We start from the raw sequence: 25,853 nt of genomic DNA, 5'->3' as shown, positions 1-25,853 counted from the left end.
GTCGGCCTTCCTTGACCCTCACGACCCTCTCGATTTGGACCCGGGATTAGGGCCAACGTGCCACTTAAGACAATCGAGAATACCCGAAGCACCGACATACCTCAACCCTGCTGTTTTGGTTCATCCCGCACCATTCTAGCTCCCCAACTCCAGCCACGGCTATTTTTAGCCAACCTGCTCTGACTCCAGCGTCTAACTGGTCCGGCAGAATTCGATCTTGCATCATGCTCTGTGGACTTCATGGTAGGACGGTTTGTGATACCGAGGTTTAGCTGAACACACATGCTGACAAGCTCTTTCAGGCCGACCTCTCTGTTCCTGTTAAGTGGTTGGTGAGACGGATTGGGCGTGCGCCCGTACATACAGAGAGGCACGCACCGGCCCAGGAGCAGTCTGCAGACTCACTCCGGCCTGATAGCTCTGCTGAGCTTCGAGATTACCTGTCTTCTTGGTCGCGAATGGCGGCACCACCTCTGGCATAAATTGCCCGGGCCGCCGCCAAGCACCGGTTAGTTACTTCGTCGTCAGCCACTTCGCTGGGCAATGTCACCGCGCAGCCAAGAACGAGCGTCGTGTGTTAGGCTTGATTGACTTGTGCTATCGACAAAGATACTCGAGGTAAAAAATAGAAAAAAAGGGACGAAAAAATGAGAGAAAGAGAAGTGGACAGATCCGTTCACGGCCACCAAGCACCTCCCGCAGGCGATCAACCGTCCCGCCACCGTTCGGCCCCCGGCATCCCGCACCCCGGACCAAATCCAATTTTGGTTCCGCACCAGCCGCCTCCCAGAGAAGGAAACCAATGGACCGGCTGTCCCGAATTTCTGGTCCGATGCAGTCAGACTTGCGCAAGATGAGAGTATAACCACCTATCACCCCTTCTAGACCACCCGGAACCAGCTACCCGGAAAACCAAGTCCGCCAATAGCCGCTTAGCGGCACGAGCGCCAGGCGATGTTGACCTGCTGGGTGAAAGCGACGGTGGCATCGTCGTCGGTGATGAGGCCGCTGGCGGACGAGTTGCTGCTGGTGAGGGCGATGCGGTTGTTGATGTTGAGGATGCCGTTGGCGCCGCAGGGCGAGAAGATGTAGCTGGCCGTCGGGATCTGGTCGGCCTTGGTGTACACCTGGCCCTGCTCCCAGATGCCGCCGCCGGAGATGGAGGTCTGGGTTGTGGTCGTCGCCTGCGCGTCCTGGCTGAAGTAGTACGTGCTGTAGAAGTTGCCGGTGACGCCCTTCTCGAGCTGGGCGTAGCCGTGGTACGTGCTCTCGAGGACGGAGAACTGGAAGCCGCCGGGGTACTGTTTTGGGGGGGAAGTGTTATTATTCAACGTTGTGGTGAGCTCCGGTTCGGGGCGGGATGGCTGTTGCCGTACCTTCAGGCTCAAGTGGAGCTGGCAGTTCTTGCTCCTCTCAATGGGGCTGATGCCGGGTCCGATGTAGGTCTGGAACTTGTCGAAGCCGAAGGTGATGACCTGTCCAGACGGGTCAGTATCTATCGGGTAGGTGCAAGCTCGTTGCTGGGGACGAAGAGACTCACAGTCTTGTCGGGCGAGATGTTGGTGGAGACGGAGCCCTGGGGGCAGCCGTTGCCGGAGAAGGTGGCCGCGACGATCTGGATGTCTTGCGGGTCCGGGGCATCGGCCCAGCCATCGTTGCCAACGACCTGAGCGACGGGGCTAGCGGCGACGAGCGCGGGAAGGAGGAAAGCGACGGAACGCATTTTGGCTGATGGGGATCGAAGAAGACGATTTGAGACCTGAAGAAGTTGAGAGAGGCTGGATTGGCTCTGGGAGACTGGAAGGCTGGAAGGCTGTTGTGCTGGTGGTGAGGAAGGAGAGAAGAGGGTGTTGTCGATGGCGATGAACCGTCTTTATATCCCTTTCTCACGTCCCGGTCTTGGGCGTTCGGACTCTTCACGATCCCCTCATCACCCGCCTCATCCACCCCGCCTCCTCCCATACTGACACCCAGACGGGAGATTTTCCGGTTGCGGAGGCAATGTTTGCGACCAGCGAGATTCCTTGGCGCCCTCTAGTCTGGTGTCGTTAATTTGCATCTCCAGATTGATGCATCCGCCCTTCGGGACCCAGCGCCTTGCCCCCGTCTCTGCCTCCGCGCCCTGAGAGTCGCCAGGGTCTGTCTGCATCTGGGGCGTAAACAGTCACGTCGTGTCCGTTGGCTAGCTCGAGGCCGACGTCGTTCTCGCACGTTCTTCAGCTTTTCCTGGTTCAGTGGTTCGCGGCAGGCCAAATTTACGGATGAAGTGAGGATAAATGAAACACATATTAAGACGGGACGTACAGCTCTTATGGGCTCGCCCGACAAGGTACCATCGATCCGACCAAAACTGCGCCGAGACCCAAGTCGATTCGTTTTCGGGCTTCGCTCGCTGACAAAATCCATTTACTTCGAGAGGCTGATGCTTTTTATAGAAACCCGTCTCCAGCCTTTGCCATGTCGACATCCCCGTCAATCGAATCGAGGCCTGTATCTCGCACTATCGGGTTTGCCGGGGCAGTGAGCTGCATGTTGCATCGCACCTCGTTCCAGATCCAGTCGCCGGGGAGCCGAGTGTCGAGACGTCGTCGTCGGTCGGAGAGAGGCGAGTGAAGTGGCGATCTCCTCGCCCCCCCTGAGCCGCTCAGACCCGGCACAGCGGCAGAGGCGACGTCAAACACATCGACGGGGAAATTCTTGTGCTGATCCCGTCCCTCCTACCCGGACCTGACAGCCCGCCATGAACCGGTCCAGGCTCAATGCCACTATTCTACACTGGGTGCACGGCTCCGTCAAGGATGCTATTTTTGTGGCAGCTTCAGGGGTCGTTGATTAAGCTTAATTGAGGACCCACCGGGTGTTCCCTGGATCGCAACATGGCGGACCTGGATCGTGGCATGGTTGCATCTTGCTGCAGTCGGGGATAGCTGGGAATGCGAGTCAGCTGACCCAGCTTCACGGGGCCTCAAGGTCTTGCCCAGTCTACGTTCGCCTCGGATAGTCACAGCCACCGGGTTGGTGTCGTTATGACCAGGCATGGGGTGCATTGGGGGTTATGCCACCAATACTCGCAGCACTGTCTCGGACGTCGTCCACAAGGTCCATGCCGCTCACCCGTGCCGTGCCGGGACTTTACATCGGTGTTTGTTCGCCCTTGGCTATCAATCATTATTCCAGCCTACGGAGTGGGAACCAAAGGCCCAGGAAGTGCCAGCGGCCACGGACACCAAGCCGCATGCTTTAGGGGGCGAAATACTTCGTACCACTACCCAGTAAGCAGTATCCCGTCTTTCCGCCCTATGGCGCCAAAGTTTCTTTCCATGAGCCTTTGGCATCCTAGTGTAACACTTCCCTCCCGGTGGTGGAAGACCGAGTCCAAACCTTGGGACGGATCTGTACAAGACCCCTGGACCGTAGGAAACAGAAGCGGGTTCGATGCAACATGGCTCAACCCGGAGTAGTCCCTCGTCGCATGTAACAGAACTCGGACGAATACGTCCCGTTCGGTCACGATGGGAGGCTGACGAGGTGATGTCGATCCCGACCCCAGCCGTCGAGGTCCTTTGTCACTCCACGAGCAACACGACATCGCTTGGGCAGCGGACGCCATCCCGAGCTGTTCCTGGACAAGGAGAATAAGGTACCCCGCAGTCGTGCCAGCCAGGAAATCGGGTTCAGCCCCCAATATTTCCTTCATTTCCCATGGGAAGCCTTATTGCAGTTGCAGCTGCAGTCGTAGTGGTATCAGCCACCTGCACGGTGCCGCTCCTGCTGCTACATGCCCGGGGCTATCCGCACGCATTGTAAACAAGCCCGTTGTGACGTCTCGGTCCAACGTGCTCAAGGACCCCCGTGTGATGGCGGCCTGCGATATGTCACTGGTGCGCTTTCAGCACGGAGTTAATATGTCGTGCTCGTCTCCGCCGCGTCGCTGGTACTTCTGAGTCAACGTCACAAGACAAGAATAGCAACGCCGGATATGAAGGCGTGAGTTGACAGGGCAATGAACCGGGTTCGCTGAGGGGCAGAACCCTGGGATTTCCCGCAGCATCGCATGATGTGCGACCACTTACTGCTTCTTGCTGTCTGTTCTAGTGTAACGGTATGCAAGTCCATGTTCGGAAACCAAGCCAAGGGAGGCAAGTTAGGGACCCCGGGTGTGCCCAAACGAGAGAGCCTCACAGTCAGCCCTTGCTGCACAGAAACATCGGCATTGGCATTTGTCAACATGCTTCATTTTCGCCAGCCAAGTAAGCGAAAAACAAGAAGCGGCAACACCAATCCATCCTCTCGCTGTACCCTCACAACCCATATTAGCCCTAGGGGGAACTGTCTGTCGTTCACCACTTGAACAAATTCCGTTCCTGAATCCAGGAACGGCAACACGGAACTGACCCAAGCTCTCACACTCTCACCCGCCGCCGTGGGGAGAATGACAGGACGGGAACATGCCAGGGTGGGCGGAAGACCGGGAAAATAGAGATCCTCCTCCACCCGTACCAGAGTCGGGCTACCCGCCGTGCCGTGATAGAGGCATGTACGGTACACCCCAGACGTGCTGCGCCATGATCTGCCCGTTCTCCCGTCAACCCCAACTGATGTTAGCGCGCACCCAAAAGATTGGTACCGCGCGGCGCAGGAACTGGGTGGCCTTCCCCCCCCGGCGAGGGTGGTGTTCGGGAATGCGGAGAATGCGGAGAACCGAGGGTAGGGGATGGGGGAAAACAATATTTTTTGTTTCCGCTTTCCGGGTTCGCCGTCAGGCACGGGCAGCCTGTCGGTCGGCGGCTGTATGTACACTGTACACACGGGAGAGTAGTTGGATAGATCGAGGCCGACGTCTCTTGATGGCTGCTGTGCCCGCGTTCATGGGGGTTTCCTTCCCTTTCTCCACGCAACACGGCGCAACACACGACAAACGACACACAACCCATGAAAGAGGCATTGCCATGACGGCAAAGACATAAACAGCAAAACATTTACTTGTATTGCAGATTGAAATCATCCCACTTTACACGCTCGTTTGTACCCATCCCGTCATTATGCGCACCATAACTGAACGCCCCCTCACTGCTTCTCCACCTCTTTCAGGAGCCCCTCCAAGTTGATGCTCTTGGGCCTCTCGATCGGCAGCCCGAGGGCGCGATCCCACACGAGCTGAGCGAGCGGGCCGAGGCCGCGCGAGACGCCAAAGGTGGCGGTGTAATACAGGGTCTCGTGGAAGCCGTAGTGGTGGAAGAGCACGCCGGAACTGGAGTCGACGTTGGGGTAGGGGTTCTTGGTCTTGCCGTGCTTCTTGAGCACCTCGGGGGCGATCTGGCTGTTGGTGCGGACGAGCTGGAAGACGGGGTCGTTGGCGATCTCGGGGCGCGCCGCCGCGTAGTCCATCAGTGCCTCGAAGCGCGGGTCCGGCTTGCGCAGCACCGCGTGCCCGTACCCCGGCACCACGCGGCCCGAGTTGAGTGTCGTCCAGAGGTAGTCGTGCACGTCCTTCTCCGTGTACGAGGCCGGGATGGCGTCCTTCATCTGGATGATCCAGCGGAGGACTTCTTGGGCGGCGAGGCCGTGCAGCGGTCCGGCCAGGCCCTGCAGACCGGCGCTGTAACTGAGGAAAGGGTCGCTCAGGGCACTGCCCACGAGGTGGGTGGCGTGCGCCGAGACGTTGCCGCCCTCGTGGTCGCCGTGCAGGGCGAGGTACAGCCTCAGGAGATCCTGGAAGTTCTCGTTCTCGCGGCCACCCTTGCCGAGCATGGCAGCGAAGTTGTAGGACCAGTCCTGCTCGAGGTCGATTTCGGCAGGCAGGGCGCCACCGCCGCGGTAGGCGTTCTGGTAGATCTTGGCGGCGATGGTGGGCAGCTTTGCGAGCAGCGAGATGCAGTCGTCAAAGGTGGGCTCCCAGTAGTCGGCCTTGTTGAGGCCCTGTTCGTAGGCCTTGGCGAACTTGGACGTGTAGTTGAGGGCCGACACAGCCATGGCGAACTGGGTCATCGGGTGGAGGTCGCGCGGGAAGTCGTCTAGCATCTTGCTTACGAAGGCGGGAAGCTGGCCCTGCTCGGCGAGCTCGCGCGAGAACTGGCGGGTTTGGTTGACCGAGGGTACTTTGCCCGTCAGCAGAAGCCAGAACATGGCCTCGGGCAGCATCTCGGTGCCAGTCTTGCCCTTGGGCAGCTCCTTCTGGCAGTCCTTGATGGTACGGCCGTGGAAGCGGATGCCCTCGTTGGCGTCGAGCACAGAGCCCTCCCAGACCATGGCCTTGAGCCCGCGCATGCCGCCGAGGGTGTTCTCGACCTTGACCTCGCCGATAACCTTGGCGCCATGGGCCTTGACCTTCTTGAGCAGCTCGCGTTTGGCGGGGATGACCTCCTTGAGGGTCGTCTTGAGGTCTGGCTCGGCGGTGGCGTATGCCCGGCGCGTCGAAAGGCATGACGGGGATGTGGCAATCATGGGCTGCAGAAAAGCAGTCAATATTTCCATCCCAAGCGATGACCCGAACGAGTAGATACTAGAGGGAGTCGTCCTTTGTCCGACTTACACGAATGGCCCCGCTCAGGGCGAGCCGCCCCGTCCTCAATCTTAGTGCCATTGTGTGTGATTTGTCTGCTTTTCACTCCTTCCTGAATCACACTTCACGATTGCTTCTGAATTGCGAAAGAAAGCTGGCTTAGAAGGTTGAAGGTTATTTTCTCGGTTTTGTGTCTCAGCCGACGGATAACTTTGGGACTGGCAGGTATGACCGCTCGTGCGGGGGGGAACCGAGGATCCCTGTCGTTGTCTTCGATGTTGTCGTCGACACTGTTGTCGGCGATGATGACACAGTCAAAATATCAGAGCGTATCCTCTGTTCAATAACAAACTCCAATGTCGGGTTTCGGGAGCAACGGAGGTAAATTAGCACAATCTTGTTGGGATTTATTGTCTCAGCAAGTTGGGCGCTCTTGCATGTGTTCGTCACGTTCCCCAGCTCAGCCGAGGAAAGCCGTCAACACCCCGCATGGGGTTGCCGCCCCGGGCAAACGGTTCTGGGGGCACAGCCATTGACCAATGGGTTTGTGGCACTCTTCCTCGGTCACCTCAGAACTGCCCAGCAACCTTTCGTGCCTTCCCCCCTGCTCCCTTCTCCCATCGCTCGCGAGGTGGCCTAAGCCTCTTCTGAAGTTTCTGGAGATACTACCGTTGCGAGAAAGAAGAGGGGTTACGCTGCACTTTGTACTGCCTTAGCGACCGGACCTTTCACTCATGGATGAGGCAAGCTGGATCTACCGTTATCGGACGAAGTTGATCAGATGCAGAGCTCACCTAGCCTAGCCCAGCATAATCGGATGAGTACGAAGCACGGAAGAGCTCTGGTTGCTCGGGGCAGGGGTGGCACTGAAAAAGGTGGGCAGTGACCTCCCGCTAGAGGTGCGAACTGCATATAACTACCGGGTCCGTTCATCAACAACCCGGAAATCCGATTCCCTCCCTTCCGAGTCGGGTCGCTGCCCGTCACATGGAGGGGCTCGGGCTGAGCTAATAGGCCATTCCTCTCTGTCCAATTCCAGTCAGACTTCGTTGGGGAGGAAGGCGCATAACTGGTTACCGGGTTGTTGCCTTGAGATCTGTCGGGGGCTGCCGATGACGCACGTGTTCTTGATTGGTCAGTCTCGAGCAGCTGCTGTGCCCCTCTGAGCCCCTCCAGGGGCGTCCATCGCGGGATCTTGCTTCAAACCTGCCCTGCCTCTCTTTACGTTTCTGCCTCTGACGACATCAAATGGTATTCGATTAATATCCCGGATGTCACATTGCCGTGCTTGCTCTACGCTTCGATTCTAACTTGACAAAACTTAGCCGCTTTCTTCGCAAGCTGCTCGTCCCGAAGCCCGCGCGGTCCTACTTTCGGTCTCCCTCGACAATCACACTCGCCCGATCCCCTCACTGCGCGACTATCCGCCTGCATATTAGCCACGAGCCTTCTGTCCGTCTTTGATTTTCCGTCGCATTTAGGTCGCGATATAACAGCTCCCTTTCAACAATGGAGATCACGGCTAAAGACCTGCCGGCGTTGCTGGTCGATGACACCTCGGTCAAGCTCGCCGGTATCGACGTCGACGGCATGCTTCGTGGCAAGCTTGTCTCCAAGAAGAAGTTCATGTCTATAGCTGAGAGCGGTTTCGGCTTTTGCTCCGTCATCTTTGGCTGGGACATGCACGACAGAACATACATGCAGGAGCTGAAGGTCAGCAACAAGGAGAACGGATACAGGGACATCATCGCTATACCAGACCTCAGCAGCTTCCGGCGCATCCCCTGGGAGGACAACGTCCCGTTCTTCCTAGTCAGCTTCTTTGACCCCGATACCAGGGAGCCGGTTCCAGCATGCCCACGTGGTTTGCTGAAGACGCAGCTGGACAAATTTGCAACAAAGGGCTACGGGGCCATGGCGGGAGGTGAGTGATGGGATCACTCTACCACCCAGCAACGAGGCCAAGTAGCTGACGAATCCACGCAACAGCCGAGTACGAGTTCTACCAGTTTAAGACACCACCGTCCAACGGCGCCCAGTCGACCGCCGCGTACCTCGAACGGAACCCTCCCCACTCCCTCCCGTCCCTGACCGAGGGCATGTTCGGCTACAGCCTGACCCGGCCGGTTCAGAACCAAGACTATTACTACGATATTTTCAACACCTGCCAGACGTTCAAATGCGATATCGAGGGGTGGCACACCGAGAGCGGGCCTGGCGTCTACGAGGCTGCTCTCGAATTTGGCGAGCTGAGGCAGATGGCAGACCGCGCCACCCTGTTCAAGTACGTCGTCAAGTCTGTGGCAATCAAGCACGGCATCACACCATGCTTCATGGCGAAGCCTAAACAAGGGCTCCCGGGGAACAGCGGGCACATGCACGTCTCGCTGGTCGACGGGGACGGAAACAACCTCTTCTACCGCGGCGAAACTGACCCGAACCCGCCATACCCCGACGTGGCCGACCTATCCGATTTGGGCCGCCATTTTCTGGCCGGCATCCTCGACGGATTGCCCGACGTTATGCCGATGGTGGCGCCCACCATCAACAGCTACAAGCGCTTGGTTGAGAATTTCTGGGCACCAGTTACCGTCTCGTGGGGCCTGGAGCACCGCGCCGCCTCGATACGTCTGATTGCGCCTCCCACCGCGAAGCCGGGGGCCACCCGGTTCGAGGTCCGCGTCCCGGGCGCGGATGCGAACCCATACTACGTAATGGCGGCCATTCTGGCGCTGGGCTGGCGTGGCGTCGAGAAAAAGCTGGCCTTCCCCTGCCCTCCGCTTGGGAAAGGGGAGGATGTGGGAGGCAGTTCTGATACGGGTGCCCGCCTGGCCAAGACGCTGCGCGAGGCAAATGACAGGTTCACGCGCGAGGGTAGCATTGCGAGGGAGGTGTTTGGCGACGAGTTTGTGGAACACTTTGGCGGGACGAGGGCCCACGAGATACGGCTATGGGATGAGGCTGTGACGGATTGGTGAGTCCCGGTCATGCCGGCCTACTGTGTTCCCTTTCCCACCGCCCGTTTCAGCGAATCACCTAATGCGTTCCTGATATGCTAACTTCGTATAGGGAAATGAAGAGGTACATTGAAACTGTTTGAGCTTAGGCGTTGATGATTGGGTGTGTTTGAGGCGGTTAGCATTTCGATTCACGTCGGCTTTTGTGATACCCCTTACGAGACAATGACGAGGACTCTTCTACGACAAGTTCTTTCCCTTTTCGTCTCAATATGGGGTAAAATTCCCGGCCTCCCTCGTCGCTCCTGGCACTCCGCAGTAGAGGAGCAAGCGCCCCCGGTCTCGCATCAGCAAGCAGATGCTGTCAACTCTAACTCACCTTGCTACAATCTCGAGTGTGATACACGTGGCCGGGGAATACTCGCTGGATCTTGCCGCCGAGGAGAGTTGACGAAAAGGGGAACCCGGCGTCTCATCGATCGGGGACGTCGCCGATGTCGAGGGGTAAGCAGCATGTTATGAAGCTGACGACCAGTTGTTTCACTCGGTCGTCCCCGTCTCGTCTATCGCAGTGCAGGCGGATGTGACTTCCGGTCGTAGTCTTTGTTGTCCCAGGCCCCGGCGCCATGCATATTTCAATAGCGATCGTCTGACAGCTGGCTGTGCGCCATCTGCGCTTGAGCCGCAATGGGGCGCTCAGCGATCTGTCGTCGACTAACGTGCTCCAAGCAGTGGACGGGGGTTGGTTTCCCGCCGGTGTGGGTTCGCGGAGCGATACATTAAGAGGCGTCGCTAAGAGCAGGTGACAGGGGTCACCGGGGAGTCAGTCTGGCACTAGTTTGATGGGGCTAAATACTGCGCAATGGCGAGATGCAGAGGCAGCTGTGACCTTTCCCCATCTGGATTTCGGGAGGCTACCGCGGCTGCCGGGGCCGCCGCTGGTAGGTGACTTCCAGAGGGCGACAGCCCGCCACGTCAGATTCACCGCAGGTTCCCTATGCAGCCGGGGGGGAGAATGGCAGGCGTCCGAGACCAGACTGGCAATCCCATGGTCTGTGGCGGCGCCCGCCTGCGCGAACAAGCTGTTTGTTTCGGGAGTTGACTGCAGGTCGAGGAGGGCAGCAGCAGCAGCAGCAGGCAAGCATGTCGAGGCACAGATCTCACCTCAGATGGTCACCGCAGCGGAGATAGGAACGTCTTGCCCGGGTTGCATGCCACGCCCTTTCTTGAAATCGGCTAGCCGAGCTTGGTCGAGCTTGGTCGAGCATCTACCGAGTGACCAAGACGGCTGAAGCAGGTCGAGAAGATCAGCATGCACAAATCTCGTCGGACTGGATGGGTACTAAACCCGGGGAAAACATACAGGAGTTATGAACCGAACTCGGGAAGCCGGTCGTACATGTCGAGACAGGTGTGTAGCAGCCAGTCTTGGGACGCACCCATTTCGGGGACGGCGTCGCCGAGACAGCCCACCGCGCAGAGACGGGCCATCCCTGCGGTATCACGTTCATACACTTCGTTGGTGGCTTCCCAGCCGTAGACATGATTTTCATATCAAGCCGAATGTCCCATCAACAATGTCGGGTTGAGAAGCTCATCCCACCGCCAAGCTTCCCGTTCGTTCCCTCACCGCCAAACCTGCTCCCACCATCAAGACGCATCAAGCATTCCTTCTCGACACCAACCAGAACCATGGTCAGTCCCCCCCCCCCCTCCCCGCCGCCCCTCCCACACCTCCTGCAACCCCCCCTTTTTCAAACATCCCCCCCTCCCCTCCAAGAATCAAACAAGACCACCACCACCACCCCCACCCCTACCACCACACACTAACCCCCCACGCCAAACCAGGCCGCCGGCGGCATCTCCCTAGCCGACCCGCTCCCGACCATCCTCGCGCACGCGCTACACAGCCTAGCAGCGATCAAGCAGGCGCGCGACCTGAACGAGTCGCCGCCCGCAGCCGCACCACTAACCGCCATCGTGGGCGAGGCCGACGCCCTCGTCGCCGCCCTGCACCTCGTGCGCGACGTGCCCGAGCTGCAGACGCCCGACGTGAAAGCTGCTGTTTTGGGGTTGACGCATCTGGCCACCTCGCAGTCGTCGAGTCTGATGGTCATGGCGGCCGATAGCCTGCGCGTGCGCCCGCCGCCTGGGGTTGGCGGGGGTGCGGCCAGGCAGGCGGCGGTGCAGGCGGAGGTGGCGGCTTGTTTGGAGGCGGTGCTGGCGCGGCTGGCGGCGGCGAGGAGGGAGTTTGCGGTGCTGGTGGGGAGGGTGTATGTGGGTGTTACGGGGGATGTGAAGGAGGGGTTTTGGGTGTCGAGGAAGGAGGTGGTGGGCGTTGGGGAGAAGGTCAGGGGCGTGTTGGGCGTGGAGATGGTGTTGGCCGAGAGGCTGGGGGCGAGGTTGGGGGAGGGCAGTGGTGAGTTTCGTTTTGGGTTTCTTCTCGCTCGGTCTTGATTCTCTGGTCAGATGATATGTGGAAGGTCTTGTGCTAATGATGAGGGTGTATAGAGGATCTGATCAAGCTGAACGATACTGATGCTGCGCTGCTGGGGCTGCCGCCGACGACGAGCGTCAGGGTTGAGCAGTGGCGGGCGGGCGTGAGCGAGTGATGCGCGACAGCGGCGACACGAAAAGTAAGGTGGTTGTACGTCTCACGGGGTTTCATCCTCTGGGGTTTGATGGGTCATGGAGGGCGGCAGATTGATTTCGAGTTCTGGCATTGCGCGACGGCATCGGGAGGCTCTCTGATTTCAGTCGGGTTAGAGTGGCACGGTAATCAAAGGGGCGGCTCGCTTGTGTGTTTTCTGTCTTGCGTTTGCGATTGCTTGTCTTCTTTTGGGTTTGGCCTGCGGTGCGTAGCCAGCAACAGGTTGGTTATCGACACGGTGGTGGTTGTTCTCGAGCCTATTTGTTTCTCAAACTAATTTGTATGAAACCTGGTTTCGGCCACTCGGCCGGGACTAGATATCAAGTCGTTTGTTACACGAGTCGTTGTCCAAAGTCACACAACACGCGTCTCGTAATGATACCCGAAACCTGGAGTGCAAGCCTCCCGCGATGGAAGTGTTGTGGCATGCGTTGGCGAATTTCATCAAATTAATGATGGTGCAACCAGACTTGTTTGCAATGTTTGGCGACTGAAATTGATTCTCATGAAGGATCCTGCTCGTCAAAAGTCTTTTTGAAACTAAGTAGTGTTGCGTCTGCTCCTGTGTAGTTCATTGTTGGATGTTTTAACAGACAATGCCAAACCTCAACCGACTTCAATGGCAACTCCGAGTGACATTGATTTTAATTGGCCTGAGAATAGGCTCAGTCTCGAATCCTATCCGAGGCTCGACCAACAGTGGGAGGAATAACCAAAGCCCCAAGCTGGGCGGATCCACGGCCCCCATCATACCCCATCAGCGCTGCAGATCGAACTGCCGTCCCCTGTTCGGACGTCGAAGCGGGGTGGAGCCAGGGGAGCGTTGCAGAGGAGCAATTCCCGAACGAGTGAGCCGGGGCTCGGGCAATGGCAACCGACCGGTTGAAGCAATGTGAGCGCTACCCGATAATCTTTGTTAAATCGAACGGGACATCCTGGCGATTGATTGTCAGGGTGTTAGGAACAGATACGTCAACCCGCTGTTTGCGCATCATTGTTGAGAGTCGATTTGCTGGTTGCGCAGTGCAGAAAGCTCAGGTTACAGGTGCAATGGCACCCACAACAGCGGCAGTGGCCTATGCTGGGTCGCCGGCAGGCAACATGCCCGTCAAGAACTCGTTCGCATTCACCTTCAGCCAACCTTTCCGGACAGCCAGCGACTTTGTGCCCCGCGACCACGCCCTGCCACGCATCGAAGCAGAGAGGCCGATTTTTGTGGACAACAAGTCGGGTACGTGCAAATTACACTGGACACAAGTAACGTTTATGTATGGATGTGCCGATCAATTGGAGTTGATTGGATCTTTTGTGTCTTTTGTCACGGTTCGACAGCATGGAACTGAAACTGAGACTTGAACTGCCACTAACAAGACGGCCGTAACAGATCGCGCACTCACTTTTGGCCAAATCTCCAAAGATGCCCTCGCCGTTGCTGCCGGGCTGCTGCGCCTGGGCCTCGACCCGAACGACATCGTTAAGCTACCACCGACAGCGTCCTGCCCCGCCGGCCCCGAGATCGCCCCCGTCGTGCTGATCCAGCTGCCCAACTGCCTCCCCTTTGCCCCGATCTTCTTCGGTACTCTGGCATCAGGCTTGACGGCTACACTCGTCTCACCGGCACTGACCAGCGACGAGATCGCGTGGATCCTCCAGAATGCCCGGCCTCGCGCCATCATCACCGCCACCGCCTGCCTCACGGCGATGAAAGACGCCCTCTCCAAGCAGACCGACGCCTCGTTCTTCTCTACCATCCCCATCTTCACCGTCGACGCCGCAGCCAATGTATACCCCTCGGCGCAACCCACCCCACCTCCCTCCTCCGACTGGCGCGCACTCCTCTCTCCAAACACACCCCCGACAAAGCCGCCAGTAAACACCGCCAACGTTTTCCCGCCCTCCCACGCCCCCGCCCGTACCGCCGTCATCCTCTGGTCCTCGGGTACATCAGGCCGCTCCAAGGGCGTCCTCCTCTCGCACCACGCGCTCAACTTCTCCATCGCCTCCCTCTGGCACGATGCCGACTACTACGGCGCCAAGCCCCAGCGCCAGGTCTGGCTGGGCTACGTACCCTTCTACCACGTCTTCGGGCTGTGCAACGTCCTGCTGCTGGCCGTCGCCACGGGGAGCACCGTGTACACCATGCAGAGCTTCAACCTCGAGGTCGTCGTCAAGGCGATCCGGGACCGCGGCGTGACCTACATGCACATGGCGCCGCCCGTGGCCGTGATGCTGGCCAAGGCCGCCGTCGTGGAGCCATACGCGCAGAGCGGGGGGTTCAAGACCGTCGTGGCGGCCGTCACGGGCGGCGCGCCGCTCGGCCACGAGGTCGTCGAGGAGGTGTACAAACGGTGCGGGTTCCGCGTGCGGCTGGGTTACGGCCTGAGCGAGACGTGCAGCACCGCGCTGCAGCGGGGCTGTGGGGAGCGCGAGATGCGCGAGCACGCGGGGGATACGGGCCGGCCGCATTGGGGCGTCGAGGTCATGATCGCGAGCGGGGAGGGGTATGCGAAACGGGCTGGGGAGAAGACCCCTGCCGCGGCGGTGGATGTGGAAGGGGAGGTGCTGATCAGGGCCGCCGGGTTGTTGTCGGCGTACTTGCCGGTCGGAGTGTTCTCGGGGAATGCGCCAGACATGTCGGTCACTGAGGATGCGCTGACGGCTGACGGGTGGTTCCGGACGGGCGATGTGGGTGCGCTGAACGCCGATGGCAGGTTGCGCATCACCGATCGGTTGAAGGAGTTGATCAAGGTGCGCGCGTACCAGGTTGCGCCCGCCGAGCTGGAGGCTGTGCTGTGCAGCAGTGAAGCGGTCGCCGACGCGGGCGTCATCGGCATCTACGACAAGAGCGAGGCAACCGAGTGGCCGCGCGCCTTTGTGGTGCCCCGGGCGGGCAGGAAGGATATGTCAAGGGCGGACCTGGACCAGCTGGCCATCCAGCTTAAGGCACTGGTCGAGAAGCGTACGGCGAAGTACAAGTGGCTGATTGGGGGTATTGTGTTTGTTGACCAAATCCCCAAGAGCCCGAGCGGCAAGATCTTGAGGAGGGTGCTGAAGAACGGGGGCAAGGAAACCGAGGGCGTTGAGGTGCAGCTGTATGTGAAGAAGAAGCGCGACTCCAAGTTGTGAGGCGGTCGGTTGAAGCATATAGAATCGGAATGTACGTTTAGAATTACCAGTTATTTGTCTCCTGTTGCTTACAATGGCAAAGTCCAGTTCAAACGAAGCATCCGCCGCCCGCCTTCTTGCCCAACGCATATACTCCTACACGCCTGCGCCCAGCATTACAAATGCATGAACACATCTTCCGCAAACGACCACGCACACAAAGACCGAGACAAGCACGCAGACACAGACACGCACGCCCCCTCCGTCACCCACAAACACCGATACGCCTAAACTTCGCCTCCACCATATCCACCATGTCTCTGGTTGATACCGCGGCCACAGGAGACAAGCCATCAGCAAGCTCACCGTGAACAACATCTCCCCATAACCCTCCTTCCCCACCCCCTTCGCCCTCTCGGTACCCTGCATCCCACGGCCTGCCCCCGCTCCACACCATGGCAACCACAACTCCCACAGCCGCTGATCGAGCACCGCCCTCATCATCCGCCGACGCTCTTCCACCTCGCAGGCCGACCCGTCCCCCTAACCTGGTATCCACCAACAGCATCAACTCTCCGCTGGCCCCCCCGACCACCAGCGACTAGTACCGAGCGGCGCGTCAAAGCCACGGACGCCGCGTACAAGCACTCCCGGTCGAGGAGCGCCTTGGGGCGGCGGGTGGCCGGACCGATAAGGAGGAGGTTGTTGGTGAGGAGGCCCGGCAAGACGCGCTCGATTTGAGTCTGGATGTCCACAACCCCTTCCTAGAGAAATATATATCAGCGTACCTATCTATAGGTGCATCCTGTTCCTCTTCAGCTACTCTGCTCTTTTCTTTACGTTCGTTTACCAAGATCTCCTCGAGCCAGCACGATCTTTATTAAGAACAAACGAAAGTCCTATCCCCCATCCTCGCTGACCCTGCGCTTTTTGGGAACCTCGCTTCCGCCTTCTTTGTCGCCCCCGTCGTCCTTGGTCTTCATACCCACCTGCAAATTAATACCGGGCTAGGAATAAACTGCCGGCAGCTGGAGGGTCACTTGATGTTGAGCCCAATTCCCCCATTCTCGTGTGGACATCTCGGGTTGACGTTGGCTATCAAGCACACCGTAGATGCCGATACCGCAAGGTCTTTGCAAGACGCCCTTATGAAACCAGAAGAGTCGGCACATGTCTAAGTAATCATAAACGAGTTGGCTCGCTACACACAGATCGTACAATCGGCGCAAGAACATGCGGTTATGGCGGTAGAGCATGGCAGTCTGCTCCTCTAGTATCAGCCGACTTGGTGCCTTATGGGACCCTTGGAACATTTTCAGCTGCGATCTTGCCTGCAGCAGCAGTCAATTTACGTACCCGAATGACTCGTTTAGGTCAACATCACAACCTTTGCGATTGCCCGGCATGAGACACATCACGACGACATTCCAACAACCTAGCAATGCAACTAAGAAGTGGAAGCGGTTGATGGAATGGAACCGGAGCATTCGTCTCGATACTAACGCCTCCTTGAAACTTGAAGCGCTGGGAAGACGGCCTGCTGACTTAAGAGCTCTGGTCAAAAACAAAGGAATCACAGCAGTCTTGTCTCACAGCCGAACTGGTTAGGTATGTACATACCAAGTCCGAACCGAAGAGGCAAGATGAACCATTAGAGTCCACACCGAAATCACATTGTGCCTCACTTACCACCACCCGCGTCTGAGCACCTTTCGTGAAAACTCGCTAAGCAAGCTCAAAATCACTTTTCGCCCCAATAACACACCATGACGGTTGAGGAGAGCAGACCGACTGTCCAGGAGGTCAATGGGGGCGAGACCCTTCGCGAGATTATCCGCACGAAACGCCCGAATGGAAACTTGAAGGTCCTCCAGGGCACATGCAGTCAGAGACCATACCTCAAGAAGTACGAGGACCTGAAAGACAAGTCGGCCGGGTTCGAAGCCGAGGATGTGGTCGAGATGGCGAAGACTGGTCTCATAAGCGGCTACACCCACCAATCCCCCATCCTCAATATTGACAAGTCAATGGCATACCTCATGGCCATGGTGAATGCCAAGGGCACGATCCTGGAAACCCGAACTTTCAAAGACGAGAAGAAGCCGCATTTGGGTTTTGGGGGGGCAGCTGCTAAAGTATCATCGCGGAGATGCCATCGTGAACGCAACAGGTCTCGGTGCCGGAGAGTTGATGAAGGACCCCGACGTGTATCCTGTTTGCAGGGCAGTCCTAGTGGTCGACGACGCCCGCAAAGGTCAGTTTCGGCACCTCAACGACTCCTACCTGGTCCCCACTCAGGGAGATGCCAACGGCTTCCAAACCCAGACCATCCTGATCCTGCCTCGTAGCGACGATATTCCCTACATCGGCTCCGTTATCCAGCCCAACAACTACGACAAGAACTTGACCCCAGAGTCGCCTGAGGTTGAGCCCATGCGGGACCGCTCTGGCGACTTTATTCCACGCCTGCGCCATGCCGGCCTGGTGCCCGAATACCCCCCTCGCAGAGGGTCTCCGTCCCTCCACCAAGAAGAACGCCAAGGTTAGGGTCGACGAGAGAGCCAAGTTCCGCCTGGTGCACAACTTCGGTCACGGAGGATCCGGTTGGACGCCCGCTTTGCCGTTCTCCTGGTCGAGAAAATACTGGAGCAAGAATGTGGAGGAATTCAAAAACGTTGCCATACGAGCCAATGAGAGGTTATACGGCAAGCAGGAGTCGACAGCCACCATGAATGGAGTTGGGAAGCACGTTTGGGTCTGGGGTGGTTGACTGGGTAGGTGGAAAGGGGTACGCGAGAGTTGCAAACCGCATAAACTTTGGGTGTCAGGCCCGGAGTTTGGCTTTTTTTCTGCGTCATCTTCGATTCAATTCTTGTTCTTGTTCTTGTTCATCCTAACAGTGACTAAAATGAAATAATAACCACTTCGCTCTTCGGGCTCCAGAGCCTACCCACCATTGTTAGAGGCTTAGGGTGTTACTTACAGCAGGAGCAAAGGGAGACGTTGAGAAACGCAATGCAGTTTGTCGGGGGAGTCAAACTTTCCAGTCGGTGAAGGGGGTGGGTTTTCCAACTCCCTTTTTCGAAGCTGCAGGTGACCATGCAGCTTTCGGAGAGCAAAGGCTATTTATGGGTGTCGAAGTGAAAAATGTTTGCCGAAGTGAAGAATGTTTGTGGTGATGGTGGTTTTTCCACATGTTGTTCTCTCTTCTCTTTTCCCTTTCTCTTTCCCATTCCTTTGAATCCTTTCTCTCCCCGGTTCCATCTCCTCCACTTCCCGCAACCTCCCGCGAGCCATTGATAACTACTTCACGTCCGTTTCTACCTCCATCTCTCATGTCAAAAGCTGTAAGAGCCGCCACTCTGTTGTCTCAGATACCCGCAACCCGCGCATCTCGCCTATATTAGCTCGAAATATTGCCCAGTGATGTTGATGCGGTCCCGGCTGTGTGGAAGCGAAGAGGAAGCGAAGAGGAAGCGAGCGGAAAAGGTCCAATCGGAGGAATGGGGCTGCCACGAGGACCAGGGTGGGGGCTTGTTCGCGCCTGGCCAGGGGGGCGCGCTGGGGGTTGCCGGGCTCCGCCGGAGCCGCTCCGGGGCCAGCTCGCTTCGTGAACAAGCCTCGGTTAGCTCTGGGCCCGGACGATAAATGAGGGGAAAGAAAGAGAGCATGCTCGTTCATCCTTGCGTTCATAATCTGAACGCTTACCTTGTATATCTCACAAGGTAACCAACGTGCCGCTTCTGCATCAATAGCCGGCCCAGGATGGAGCGACGCCCGACAATGTTCGGAACCGCCGGTTCCAGGCCGTAAATGCCTGCAGAGCCGGATTTCGGGGTGGAGAAGGGGGTTTCCAAATGCCCTCTTTGAGGCCTTTCCATCTGCAAGCAAATTGCACTCATGGAACCATTTCCGGTCCTGCCCGCGTGTTGCTTGCCTCAGCCCCGCTGGATCCGCGCTACGAATCCGCTGTTCCAGGTTTGGAGATTGCTGTATATCACTTGCTACCTCATTCAAGGTCAGACACATGTAGGGATGAGGGGGACGGGAAGAAGCGACCCGCCCGTCCCATGGACACTGTCCCTTCGTTTGAGTTGCCAGCTTGCAGCCTATAGCAAAGGCAGAGGGGGCATCGGCGAAACGGGGAAAAGAAAGGCAATGCATGTCTGGCGGCCCGGCATCGGGTTGCACAAACAAACCGCTCGATGCTGTAAGAACTTCCATGCTTTCCGTCCCGCCTGCCACGCTAACCCCCACGAAACCCGGCTCCCCGTCGGATTTGGGAACTTTCCCCGCTTCGGTGGCATCCCCGAATCCACAACGGAACTCTCTTGCAGGGACTTCAGCCCGCCGGCAGGGGTAACGACCCACGATTTGTGCAAGGAGAACGAGGCCGCGCGAGGACGAGAGCCCCAACGGCATGGAGCCGAGCATGGAAGCCCCTGCGCCGCAGTAATCGAGCGATGCGCGTCCGCCAAATAGGAAGCGCGAGGGAGATGATGGGGTACACAGGATGGTGTATATAAACCCGAGTGACACACCGCGGTCACCGCTGAGTGGAAGCTGTCGTGGAAAGAAGGGGAGCCGCGGGATCACTCCGTTGTCGTAGAACCTGCCAGCCATTAGTAAAGAATTTATGAACGTCGTTACAACAACTTGAGACACAACAACCACTTACCAACCACAAACCAAACCACCAACACCATGCGCCACGACCTCGCCCTCCTGGGGCTCGCCCTTCCCGGCGCCTCTGCCCGCGCCGTAGCCGGCTGCTCGGCCGTATGCAGCGAAGTCTCCTTCGACGTCCCCGTCACCAGCGAAAACGTCCAATTCTCGTCCCCGCCGGACCCGACCAACACCACGGCCATCATGGACTTCATGCGCTCCGTCTGGCGCGGCACCCCGGCGGCCACCAACGGCACCCTCACCGTATCCGACACCTTCACCATCAAGGGCACCTACTGCACGCCCAAGGACACCACCACCGAACCCAAAGCCCTCCAGGTCCTCGTCCACGGCATCACCTACAACAAGACCATGTGGGCGGGCATGGGCTTCTCGCCCGCCGACTACAGCTGGCACACGGCAGCGACCTCCCGCGGCTACGCGACCCTCGCGCTCGACCGGCTCGGCCACGGCGCCAACCCACAACGCCCAGACCCGCTCTCCGTCGTCCAACCCCAAGTCCAAATCGACATCATGCACGAGATCTTCGCGGGCGCGCGCGACGCCGCCTCGCCGCTCAACAGCGTCCTGGGCCGGGCGTACGACAAGGTGGCATTCGTGGGCCACTCGTACGGGGCGTTCCTGGGCGCGGCGCTGGGCGCGCAGTACCCTGCTGATGCTGACGCGCTGGTGCTGGCCGGCTACAGCAGCTACTTTGACTTCTCGGATATGATTGAGGCGTCGTGGGCGAGCGCGGCGGACCACGACCCGGCGCGGTTCGGGGCGGATTTGGCGAAGGGGTATGTTGTCATGACAGACGAGACGCAAAGGACGGAGACGTTCTATGTGGGCGGGTATGATGCGGCGATTCCGCCGGTGGACTTTGCGTATGAGGATACGCTGACGGTGGGGGAGATTGGGGCGTTGGCGGCGATCCTGGGGCCGGCGGTTGGGTACACGGGCCCGGTGCTGGCTGTGACGTCGGTGGAGGATGCCTTCTTCTGCGAGACGCCCAAGGAGAAGTGCGAGGAGCACTTGATTGCGACGGCGGATGCGTTCCCGGATGCGGAGAGCTATGACTACTTTGCGCCTGAGAACACGGGGCACGACTTGACGCTGCATTACACGGCGGGGGAGACTTTTGAGAAGGTGCATGAGTGGTTGGATTCGAAGTTGTGATGAGTGGGTTGGGGAAGGGACAGATAAGAAACAGAAATGCATAAAAGTGCGAGCAGCGCAGCCTTCATCTTCATCAAGTTATGCGATTCCCGGGCCAAACTAAGCTGAAGATAACTGAAAGTGACTGTCAAAAACTCTTAAGACTCAGTATCCGGTCGGTCCAGTGGATTCAAAGCCAGGAGCGCCTTGTGTTTTGACTCCTCTAATTGCTTGACTTGGAAGGTACCTCCTACCTACCTACCCGACTTGGCTGAGGGGAACTGGGAAGAGCAAAGGGCCATAATGGAGTCGGAAGTCAAACTCGGACCAACACTCCAAGCATACCAATTCTTTTTGTTTGTGAGGTGGCTCTTGTTCAACCAAGCCACCTACGCAACTCTCGCCCGCGATAACCTCGCGTCTTTCATCTGAATTTCTTCTCCAGTCACTTGGATCGAAGGAAGGCTAGTCGGTGAGCTTTTTGAATTTCCCTCGAGTCTCACAACTCTCACACGGCAACCAACTCTTGTCATCAACACTCGTTAATATGTTGCCACTTATTTTCGACAAATGAGCCACTCATGTTTTGTTTCCATCGACACTCATGCACGCCGTCGATTTAGGCGCGCTTCTTTCGTCAATTATCTGAAAATGCAGCAGCCAAAAAATACCCGATTGGCAGACTTGTTGGTGCCCCACGCTGAGTCGAATCGAGTCCAACGAAGCTTGTACAACTGGCTTCGAGGATTCAATCTTCTTGGGCGCTTCGGCGTCTCCCCGCCAATCACATCAACCGGCATCACGCTTCTCGGTCTGTCGCATGCGGCCGTTGGGATTCGGGAACTGAGGCTGAGAAACAACGCTTGGGCTTTGCGTGTTGGTGTCGTCCGAGTCGTGTTGGCCCTCTTCGCCGACCAACAGCTGACCGCTATTAATAGCTTTTCCACCACGACTGCCGAGTCCCGATATACGAATCGAATTTGACAGTTTCCCTGCCACCGCCCCCAACTCGAGCCTTGGACAACACTGCGACCAGCACTGCGACCAGCAGTGCGAGTCTGCGATTGACGCAACAAGGCCACCCCTCCCCGCATCGGAGATCGGGTTTAGGTACCCTCCTGGGCTTGGGGCTACGAACGACTCCCGAGGGCTGATGTAGTGTCGTCAACCAATAGAGCTCGACCGCAGGGTCATAACCATAAGGCTGGGAAGGGAGGCGTGCACAGCCCGAGAGGCAAGACACCGGGACTGGTTTACGTAAGAAACGTGTCTCTTTCCATTGGGTAGAGTGAATATGCCAGCTCGTTCCCCAGATTCAGGATTGCATATGCATATGCTGGTGGTTGCAGACAACAGACCGTGGCTGATATCTTCGGACCAACAAGGTGAGACACAGCCAATACCAGGAGACAGGCAGGTCAACAGAGCAAGTAATAGTTCGAACAGCTCAGGCATTCTCTGCACTGCCTCACCGCCATCATGTTGGATCACTCGGGCATCACTCCTACCTTCTCTTACCTCCGATAGCAACAGCATGGCCTCGGTGATGGGGGTGGCAGCGCCCTGCATGCAATCTATTCTTCCATGAGAAGCTAGAGTCATCCCGATATTTGATCACACCTCATGATGGCAATGCCGTAATGCCGGTACAGCTCTGGCCCCCCCAGAGGAACCCAAATCGAAGCCAATCGGAGAATATTGTTTACTCTTCGCCCAACTACCACGTGCATGATGGCCATGAGCCACCACTAGTCCGGCAAAGACACCAGTGCACCGGTGTCTACCCACTGTGCCGATGCCATGCGGCTGCACTACGCCCCGCCCCGGCCGTTGTCTAGCTAGACGGGCTGAACTTCCGAGTGCCCGGATTGGCCTCGGGGACCGACTGTCGAATCCTACTGCTAGTGGCAGCATCACGATGTACAGCAAACAACTCAAGCTCCGAACCGAAGCCATTCATGACAAGCCACATCAGCCGTCGAGCTGAACATTGAACTCCGAAGCTCGAGTTATTCTTGGATGGGGACGGGAACGCATGGCAGCCTTCGTGTCGGTGTGTCGCGAACCATCCGAGAGCAAGACTCCGGTGATCGAATATGTCTATAAATCTTTGAGTCCGGACGTGAGTTCCAGGAGTTTGTTTCACCATCCTCATCGCATCATCACCAATCTCTACTCCTTCTGGCATCAGCCTTTCTCACCTCATCTCATCTTACATCGGGGTAGAACACTTCTGAGCACACATCATGCTCTACAGCACCCTTTTCCTCGCCCTCCTCGTCGGAGGAGCGGTGGCTTCTCCTACATCTCCCACCGACTGCCCTAATGGCGTCTGCGGAGGCGTCTGCGGCGATGGGTAAGTGAAGCAGGCATCCACTCCAACATCTTCGGCCAGTATCACTAACACAGCACAGCATCGTCCAAGCCCCCCATGAGCAGTGCGATCTCGGCGCCAAGCTCAACGGCGCCGCCAACAGCGGGTGCAGCACCGACTGCAAGATCGTCGCCGTCTGCGGCAACGGCAAGGTCGACGAGGGCGAGGAGTGCGATGCCGGCCACGACAACGGCAAGCCCAACTCGGGCTGCTCCGCCGACTGCAAGTGCCTCCCCGTGTGCGGCAACGGCAAGGTCGAGGCCCCCGAGGAGTGTGACGCCGGCCACGACAACGGCAAGCCCGGCTCCGCGTGCTCCGCCGAGTGTAAGAAGGTGTCTGTCTGTGGCAACGGCCACGTGGAAGCGGGCGAGGAGTGTGATCTCGGTAAGGAAAACGGCAAGCCTAACTCCGGCTGCACCGCCGAGTGCAAGAAGGCACCCGTCTGTGGCAACGGCCAGGTTGAGCACGGCGAAGAATGCGATGCCGGCCACGACAACGGCAAGCCCGGCTCTGGATGCACCAAGGACTGCAAGAAGTGCGCGGTTTGTGGCAACGGCAAGGTCGAGGCTCCCGAAGAGTGCGATTTGGGCCACGACAACGGCAAGTGGAACTCGGGCTGCTCTGCTGAGTGCAAGAAGACGCCTGTCTGCGGCAACGGCCACGCCGAGCACGGAGAGGAGTGCGACGAGGGCGATAACAACGGCAAGCCGGGCTCCACCTGCTCCAAGGAATGCAAGAAGGTTGCTGAGTGCGGCAATGGCAAGGTTGAGCCTGGTGAGGAGTGCGACCTGGGCCATGACAATGGCCAGCCGAACACTGGATGCACCAAGGACTGCAAGAAGTGCGCGGTTTGCGGCAACGGACAGGTCGAAGCTGGCGAGGAGTGTGACCTAGGCCATGAGAACGGCAAGCACAACTCTGGGTGCTCCAAGGAGTGCAAGACCGTCGCAGTCTGCGGAAACGGAAAGGTTGAGCATGGCGAGGAGTGCGATGCGGGCGAGAACAACGGCAAGCCCGATTCCGGCTGCTCCAAGGAGTGCAAGAAGGCTCCCATCTGCGTCTGCGGAAACGGCAAGGTCGAAGAGGGTGAGGAGTGCGACCTCGGCGACGCCAACGGCAAGCCCAACTCCGGATGCTCCAAGGAATGCAAGGCGACCCCTATCTGCGGCAACGGCAAGGTCGAGCACGGCGAGGAATGCGACGCCGGCCCGCACAACGGCGCCTACAACAGCGGCTGCGCGACCGACTGCACCATCTGCGGCTACTGCGGCGACGGCATCGTCGACAAACCCCAGGAGGAGTGCGACCTCGGCTGGCAGCTCAACGGCGCCCCCGGCGCGGACTGCTCGGCCAACTGCACCACCAACACCACCCCCTGCGGCGAGTGCGGCGACGGCATCGTCCAGCCCGGCGAGCAGTGCGACGACGGCGCCGACAAGAACGGCAAGCCCGACTGGCGCTGCGGCAAGGACTGCCAGTGGGCATCCGGCGGCCCCGTCTGCGGCAACGGCATCTCGGAGTGGCCCGAGGAGTGCGACGACGGCACCGAGCTCAACGGCACGCCCGCCAGCCGCTGCACCAGCACCTGCACGCTCAAGGAGCCCTGCGGCCCGCCCCGCCCGCCCGTCTGCGGCAACGGCGTGGTCGAGTACCCCGACGAGGAGTGCGACGACGGCTACATGAACGGCCTCGCCGGCAGCAACTGCACAACAGCCTGCACGCTCCGCACCTGCCACAGCGGCTGCGACAACAACAACACCCCGGATCCGCGCTGCGGCGACGGCAAAGTGGACGCCGGCGAGGAGTGCGACGACGGCGCGGACAACAACGGGCACGAGTGGTCGTCGTGCGACTCGCACTGCAAGAACAAGCCGACCACCTCGCCCGGCCACTGCGAGACGTGCAACCCCAACCCCTTCTTCAACAAGTGCACCATCACGACGTCGTGCATCGTCGCCCCCGGCGAGCGCAACTACTGCGCCTGCCGCGCGGGTTACCGCGCCAACGGCCTGCTGCCCACCGACCAGCGCCAGTTCCGCCTGCGCTTCGAGGGCCAGGATTATCGCGTCTTTGTCGCGCCCGGTGTCGAGTGTGATACCCTCTGCTCGAGCCCGCATCCGGGACCGGACTCGTGCCAGGAGGTGCCCGTGAGGGAGGATTGCTAGAGGGATGCTTTTGGGGTGGATGGGGAAGTGGCTTAGGGGGGTTGACTGGGAAGGGTGTTGATGGGAGGACTCAGGGGTAGGGAGAGAGGGGTGCTGATGAAAATGGGTGAGGTGAGAGGTTGGAATGGGTTTCTCGGGTTGTTTTTTTTTTTCTCTTCTTGGTTATTTCTTGCTTCTTACTCTCCTTAACAGCCTCTGCGGCGACCTCTTTTTTGTTACCATTTGGTATTATTCTTTTATTTGCTCTTGTTGGGTTTTTGGGTTAGAGTTCACGGTT

The 25,853-nt window shown here is 58.4% G+C and overlaps 10 protein-coding genes across 10 annotated transcripts; 7 read left to right on the top strand and 3 right to left on the bottom strand.

Annotated features, from left to right (window-relative positions):
• Window positions 1-932: 932 nt before the first annotated feature.
• B0H64DRAFT_378833 (uncharacterized protein) lies at window positions 933-1,723 on the bottom strand (the record flags this gene model as incomplete). The annotated part of the gene is made up of 3 exons (XM_062802609.1): window positions 933-1,301; window positions 1,377-1,475; window positions 1,541-1,723. The coding sequence occupies 3 exons, from the start codon at window positions 1,721-1,723 to the stop codon at window positions 933-935; spliced, it is 651 nt and encodes a 216-aa protein (XP_062653818.1).
• Window positions 1,724-5,017: 3,294 nt separating this feature from the next.
• B0H64DRAFT_62395 (citrate synthase-like protein) lies at window positions 5,018-6,950 on the bottom strand. The gene is made up of 2 exons (XM_062808529.1): window positions 6,533-6,950; window positions 5,018-6,447 (listed from the first exon to the last, which is right to left on the bottom strand). Exons 1-2 carry the CDS (start codon window positions 6,581-6,583, stop codon window positions 5,068-5,070), a joined length of 1,431 nt encoding a protein of 476 aa, XP_062653817.1. The 5' UTR covers window positions 6,584-6,950; the 3' UTR covers window positions 5,018-5,067.
• A 628-nt stretch (window positions 6,951-7,578) lies between these two features.
• On the top strand, window positions 7,579-9,952 carry B0H64DRAFT_62487 (uncharacterized protein). The gene is made up of 4 exons (XM_062808532.1): window positions 7,579-7,753; window positions 7,828-8,426; window positions 8,492-9,476; window positions 9,572-9,952. The coding sequence occupies exons 2-4, from the start codon at window positions 8,012-8,014 to the stop codon at window positions 9,600-9,602; spliced, it is 1,431 nt and encodes a 476-aa protein (XP_062653816.1). The 5' UTR covers window positions 7,579-7,753; window positions 7,828-8,011; the 3' UTR covers window positions 9,603-9,952.
• B0H64DRAFT_62359 (uncharacterized protein) lies at window positions 9,583-10,141 on the top strand. Its single transcript, XM_062808528.1, has one exon. It carries the CDS (start codon window positions 9,685-9,687, stop codon window positions 9,979-9,981), a length of 297 nt encoding a protein of 98 aa, XP_062653815.1. The 5' UTR covers window positions 9,583-9,684; the 3' UTR covers window positions 9,982-10,141.
• Window positions 10,142-11,151: 1,010 nt separating this feature from the next.
• On the top strand, window positions 11,152-12,071 carry B0H64DRAFT_378830 (uncharacterized protein; the record flags this gene model as incomplete). The annotated part of the gene is made up of 3 exons (XM_062802608.1): window positions 11,152-11,154; window positions 11,308-11,878; window positions 11,971-12,071. The coding sequence occupies 3 exons, from the start codon at window positions 11,152-11,154 to the stop codon at window positions 12,069-12,071; spliced, it is 675 nt and encodes a 224-aa protein (XP_062653814.1).
• A 1,139-nt stretch (window positions 12,072-13,210) lies between these two features.
• B0H64DRAFT_378829 (uncharacterized protein) lies at window positions 13,211-15,235 on the top strand (the record flags this gene model as incomplete). Its single annotated transcript, XM_062802607.1, has 2 exons — window positions 13,211-13,340; window positions 13,494-15,235. The coding sequence occupies 2 exons, from the start codon at window positions 13,211-13,213 to the stop codon at window positions 15,233-15,235; spliced, it is 1,872 nt and encodes a 623-aa protein (XP_062653813.1).
• A 1,437-nt stretch (window positions 15,236-16,672) lies between these two features.
• On the top strand, window positions 16,673-18,036 carry B0H64DRAFT_436842 (uncharacterized protein). Its single transcript, XM_062806208.1, has 3 exons — window positions 16,673-17,326; window positions 17,385-17,724; window positions 17,762-18,036. Exons 1-3 carry the CDS (start codon window positions 16,981-16,983, stop codon window positions 17,982-17,984), a joined length of 909 nt encoding a protein of 302 aa, XP_062653812.1. The 5' UTR covers window positions 16,673-16,980; the 3' UTR covers window positions 17,985-18,036.
• A 2,047-nt stretch (window positions 18,037-20,083) lies between these two features.
• Window positions 20,084-21,058, top strand: B0H64DRAFT_421139 (Alpha/Beta hydrolase protein; the record flags this gene model as incomplete). The annotated part of the gene is made up of 1 exon (XM_062805515.1): window positions 20,084-21,058. The coding sequence occupies one exon, from the start codon at window positions 20,084-20,086 to the stop codon at window positions 21,056-21,058; it is 975 nt and encodes a 324-aa protein (XP_062653811.1).
• A 1,481-nt stretch (window positions 21,059-22,539) lies between these two features.
• On the bottom strand, window positions 22,540-23,174 carry B0H64DRAFT_62308 (uncharacterized protein). The gene has a single exon (XM_062808525.1). It carries the CDS (start codon window positions 22,991-22,993, stop codon window positions 22,652-22,654), a length of 342 nt encoding a protein of 113 aa, XP_062653810.1. The 5' UTR covers window positions 22,994-23,174; the 3' UTR covers window positions 22,540-22,651.
• A 109-nt stretch (window positions 23,175-23,283) lies between these two features.
• On the top strand, window positions 23,284-25,576 carry B0H64DRAFT_421138 (uncharacterized protein; the record flags this gene model as incomplete). The annotated part of the gene is made up of 3 exons (XM_062805514.1): window positions 23,284-23,393; window positions 23,452-23,665; window positions 23,978-25,576. 3 exons carry the CDS (start codon window positions 23,284-23,286, stop codon window positions 25,574-25,576), a joined length of 1,923 nt encoding a protein of 640 aa, XP_062653809.1.
• Between the last annotated feature and the right edge of the window lie 277 nt (window positions 25,577-25,853).

The sequence above is a fragment of the Chaetomium fimeti genome, assembly GCF_033439085.1.
Source record: "Chaetomium fimeti strain CBS 168.71 chromosome Unknown B0H64scaffold_14, whole genome shotgun sequence".
NCBI lineage: Eukaryota > Fungi > Ascomycota > Sordariomycetes > Sordariales > Chaetomiaceae > Chaetomium > Chaetomium fimeti.
Note: the sequence above shows the minus strand (reverse complement) of the source record. Positions and strands in the feature narration are given on the sequence as shown.